This window comes from Brachionichthys hirsutus, chromosome 23 (genome assembly GCF_040956055.1).
Source record: "Brachionichthys hirsutus isolate HB-005 chromosome 23, CSIRO-AGI_Bhir_v1, whole genome shotgun sequence".
NCBI lineage: Eukaryota > Metazoa > Chordata > Actinopteri > Lophiiformes > Brachionichthyidae > Brachionichthys > Brachionichthys hirsutus.
Genome location: NC_090919.1, coordinates 7,308,711 through 7,313,710, shown reverse-complemented (window position 1 = coordinate 7,313,710; position 5,000 = coordinate 7,308,711). Strand labels below are relative to the sequence as shown.

The 5,000-nt window shown below is 55.0% G+C and overlaps 1 protein-coding gene across 1 annotated transcript in view; it reads right to left on the bottom strand.

Moving 5' to 3' along the window:
* LOC137911800 (SH3 domain and tetratricopeptide repeat-containing protein 1) overlaps positions 1–775 on the bottom strand; it is a 24,801-nt gene extending 24,026 nt beyond the window's left edge. Inside the window, exons 1-2 of the mRNA XM_068756182.1 lie at positions 671–775; positions 576–591 (exon numbers count right to left, since the gene is read on the bottom strand). Of these exons, the coding sequence (XP_068612283.1) occupies positions 576–591; positions 671–775 (121 nt within the window). The remainder of the gene's footprint in view (positions 1–575; positions 592–670) is intronic.
* Between the last annotated feature and the right edge of the window lie 4,225 nt (positions 776–5,000).

The following is a 5,000-nucleotide window of genomic DNA, read 5'->3' as shown; positions in this document are numbered from 1 at the left end:
TCCATTGCTAGCATCAACGCTAACATTGCATCTGTGGTACTCTTCATCAGCATTAAGCAATACTGCTGCTCACAAATACTCACTTCTGTCCTTAGTCTAGCCTCAAACACCTTTTCCCATAACTTCATCGTATCTCATCAGCTTTATCCTCCTGTAGTTTCTACAACTCTGTTTGTCTCCCTTCTTCTTGAAAATGGAACCAGAACTCTTCTCCTCCGTTCCTCTGGCATCTTCTTCCTCTAGGATTGTATTCAACAACCCCGTTAAAAACTCTACAGCTTCCTCTCCTAGACACTTCCACACCTGCACAGGTATGTCTCTGGTCCAAATGCCTGCATTCTTCATCCTCTTCATCACCCTTCTAGCTTCACTTGTGCTAACCTTCATCGCTTCCTGGTCCACAACAGGTTCCTCTACTCCCCTTTGTTCTCTCTCATTCTCCTCATTCATTAATTCCTTGAAATACTTCTTCCACCCCTCCCTGAGCTGCCAACTTATCGTGGTGGAGGGGTTTGCGTGTCCCAGTGATCCTAGGAGCTCAGTTGTCGGGGGCTATATGCCCCTGGTAGGGTCACCCATGGCAAACAGGTCCTAGGGGAGGGACCAGACAAAGGGTGGCTCGAAAAACCCCTCATGATGAATACAATAATTGGTCCTGGGCTTCCCTCGCCCGGACGCGGGTCCGGGGGCCCCCTCCTGGAGCCAGGCCTGGGGGTGGGGCACGATGGCGAGCGCCTGGTGGCCGGGTCTTCACCCATGGAGCCCGGTCGGGCATAGCCCGAAGAAGTAACGTGGGACCTTCGTCCCGTGGACTCACCACCCATAGGAGGGACCAGAGGGGTCGGGTGCTGTGTGAGCTGGGCGGCAGCCGAAGTCGGGGACCTTGGTGGTCTGACCCTCGGCTCCAGAAACTAGCTCTAGGGACGTGGAACGTCACCTGTCTGGCGGGGAAGGAGCCTGAGCTGGTGTGCGAGGTTGAGAAGTTCCGACTGGATATAGTTGGCATCACCTCAACACACAGCAAGGACTCCGGAACCACCCTTCTTGAGAGGGGTTGGACTCACTTCCACTCTGGGTGGCAATACTTATTGCCCCCCGGCTCAGTGCCTGTATGTTGTAGTTTACCCCAATAAACAAGGGGGTAGCTTCCCTCCGCCTTCGGGTGGGGGGACGGATCCTGACTGTTGTTTGTGCCTATGGTCCAAACAGCAGTTCAGAGTATCCACCCTTTTTGGAGTCCTTGGAGGGGGTACTGGAGAGTGCTCCTTCTGGGGATTCCCTCGTTCTGTTGGGGGACTTCAACGCCCATCTTGGCAATGACAGTGAGACCTGGAGGGGCGTGATTGGGAGGAATGGCCCCCCTGATCGGAATCCGAGTGGTGTTTTGTTATTGGACTTCTGTGCTCGTCACAGATTGTCCATAACAAACACCATGTTCAAGCATAAGGGTGTCCATATGTGCACTTGGCACCAGGACACCCTAGGCCGCAGTTCGATGATCGACTTTGTAGTCGTCTCACCGGACTTGCGGCCGCATGTCTTGGACACTCGGGCGAAGAGAGGGGCGGAGCTGTCAACCGATCACCACCTGGTGGTGAGTCAACACTGACGGTGGGGGAGGATGCCGGACAGACCTGGCAGGCCCAAACGTATTGTGAGGGTCTGTTGGGAACGTCTGGCAGAATCTCTTGTCAGAAGGAGTTTTAGCCCCCACCTCCGGGAGAGCTTCGACCATGTACCGGGGGAGGCAGGGGACATTGAGTCTGAGTGGACTATGTTACGTGCCTCCATTGTCGAAGCGGCCGATCGGTGCTGTGGCCGTAAGGTGGTCGGTGCCTGTCGTGGCAGCAATTCCAGAACCTCTTGGTGGACTCCGGTGGTGAGGGATGCCGTCAATCTGAAGAAGGAGTCCTATCAGGCCCTTTTGGCCTGTGGGACTCCGGAGGCAGCTGACAGGTACCGACAGTCCAAGCGGAGTGCAGCTACCGCGGTTGCTGAGGCAAAAACCCGGGCATGGGAGGAGTTCGGTGAGGCCATGGAAAACAACTTCCGGACGGCTTTGAAGAGGTTCTGGACCACCATCCGGCGTCTCAGGAGGGGGAAGCAGTGCACGGTCAACACTGTGTATGGGGGGATGGTGCGCTGCTGACCTCGACTCGAGACGTCGTAGATCGGTGGAGGGACTACTTCAAAGACCTTCTCAATCCCACCGACATGCCTTCCAGTGAGGAAGCAGGGCCTGGGGACTCGTGGGTGAGCTCCTCTATCTCTGGGGCAGAGGTTGCCGAGGTAGTTAAAAAGCTCCTCGGTGGCAAGGCCCCAGGGGTGGATGAGATCCGCCCAAAGTCCCTTAAGGCTCTGGATGTTGTAGGGCTGTCATGGTTGACACGACTCTGCAACATCGCATGGACATCGGGGGCAGTGCCTTTGGATTGGCAGACCGGGGTGGTGGTCCCTCTTTATAAGAAGGGGGACCGGAGGGTGTGTTCCAACTACAGAGGGATCACACTCCTCAGCCTCCCCGGTAAGGTCTATTCAGGGGTACTGGAGAGGAGGGTCCGCCGGATAGTCGAACCTCGGATTCAGGAGGAGCAATGTGGTTTTCGTCCTGGCCGTGGAACTGTGGACCAGCTCTACACCCTCGGCAGGGTCCTTGAGGGTGCATGGGAGTCCGTCCAACCAGTCCACATGTGTTTTGTGGATTTGGAGAAGGCATTCGACCGTGTCCCTCGGGGAGTCCTGTGGGGGGTGCTCCAGGAGTACGGGGTGTCGGACCCCCTGATACGGGGTGTCCGCTCCCTATATGACCGGTGCCAGAGCTTGGTCCGCGTTGCTGGCAGTAAGTCGGACCTATTTCCAGTGCGGGTTGGACTCCGTCAGGGCTGCCCTTTGTCACCGATTCTGTTCAGAACCTTTATGGACAGAATTTCTAGGTGCAGCCAGGGCGTTGAGGGGGTTCGGTTTGGTGACCTCAGGATTGGGTCGCTGCTTTTTGCAGACGACGTGATCCTGTTGGCTTCATCAGGCCGTGCCCTCCAGCTCTCACTGGATCGGTTCCAGCCGCATGTGAAGCGGCCGGGATGAGAATCAGCACCTCTAAATCCGAGGCCATGGTTCTCAGTCGGAAAAGGGTGGAGTGCACCCTCCAGGTCGGGGAGGAGATCCTGCCCCAAGTGGAGGAGTTCAAGTACCTCGGGGTCTTGTTCACGAGTGAGGGAAGGATGGAGCAAGAGATCGACAGACGGATCGGTGCAGCGTCTGCAGTGACGCGGACGAAATGAGCTTCCTCCGTAGGGGGGCTGGGCTCTCCCTTAGAGATAGGGTGAGAAGATCAGTCATCCGGGAGGAGCTCGGAGTAGAGCCGCTGCTCCTCCGCGTTGAGAGGAGCCAGATGAGGTGGCTCGGACATCTATTCAGGACGCCTCCTCAACGCCTCCCTGGTGAGGTGTTCAGGGCACGTCCCACCGGGAGGAGACCACGGGGAAGACCCAGGACACGCTGGAGAGACTATGTCTCTCGGCTGACCTGGGAACGCCTCGGGATCCCCCCGGAAGAGCTAGAGGAAGTGGCCGGGGAGAGGGAAGTCTGGGTTTCCCTGCTTAGGCTGCTGCCCCCGCGACCCGCCCGGATAAGCGGAAGAATATGGATGGATGGATGGATGGATGGATGGATGGATACTTCTTCCATCTTTCTCCACACCACTGGCCTCTGTGAACACCTTCCTCTCTACTCTTCATCACTCTAACATGCTGAACATCCTTCCTGTCTCTACTCTTCATCACTCTAACATGCTGAACATCTTTCCTGTCTCTACTCTTCATCACTCTAACATGCTGAACATCCTTCCTGTCTCTACTCTTCATCACTAACATGCTGAACATCCTTCCTGTCTCTACTCTTCATCACTCTAACATGCTGAACATCTTTCCTGTCTCTACTCTTCATCACTCTAACATGCTGAACATCATTCCTGTCTCTACTCTTCATCACTCTAACATGCTGAACATCCTTCCTGTCTCTACTCTTCATCACTCTAACATGCTGAACATCCTTCCTGTCTCTACTCTTCATCACTAACATGCTGAACATCCTTCCTGTCTCTACTCTTCATCACTCTAACATGCTGAACATCTTTCCTGTCTCTACTCTTCATCACTCTAACATGCTGAACATCCTTCCTGTCTCTACTCTTCATCACTAACATGCTGAACATCCTTCCTGTCTCTACTCTTCATCACTCTAACATGCTGAACATCCTTCCTGTCTCTACTCTTCATCACTAACATGCTGAACATCCTTCCTGTCTCTACTCTTCATCACTCTAACATGCTGAACATCCTTCCTGTCTCTACTCTTCATCACTAACATGCTGAACATCCTTCCTGTCTCTACTCTTCATCACTCTAACATGCTGAACATCCTTCCTGTCTCTACTCTTCATCACTAACATGCTGAACATCCTTCCTGTAGTACTTTGGGTGGACCTCGGCGGGGCCTTGGCTGTCGGATCCTCAGCCTCTCTGGTGGAAGAGGTGGAGCATTATCGGCTAGCTGTAGCCAGCCTCACCTCGACGCAGCATTGGACCTGGAACCCAAGTCCTGGAGGGGCCCTGGGAGAGAGGCGGAGTGCAGGTGTGGGCTATTTAATAGTAATTTAATTTAACTTCACCGTCCACATGGTGATCTGGGGGCGGCTCGGTGGCGCAGTGGTGAGCGCTGTTGCCTCACAGCGAGATGGTCGCGGGTTAGTCTCCGGCTTGTGGCCATTCTGTGAGGAGTTTGCATGTTCTCCCCGTGTCTGCGTGGGTTCTCTCTGGGTTCTCCGGCTTCCTCCCACCACCAAAAACATCCAGCCTAGGCTGATTGGTGACGCTAAATTGTCCGTAGGTGTGAGTGTGTGTGTGGCTGGTTGTCTGTCTCTGTGTTGCCCTGCGATGGACTGGCGGCTTGTCCAGGGTGTCCCCTGCCTCTCGCCCATTGACGGCTGGGATTGGCTCCAG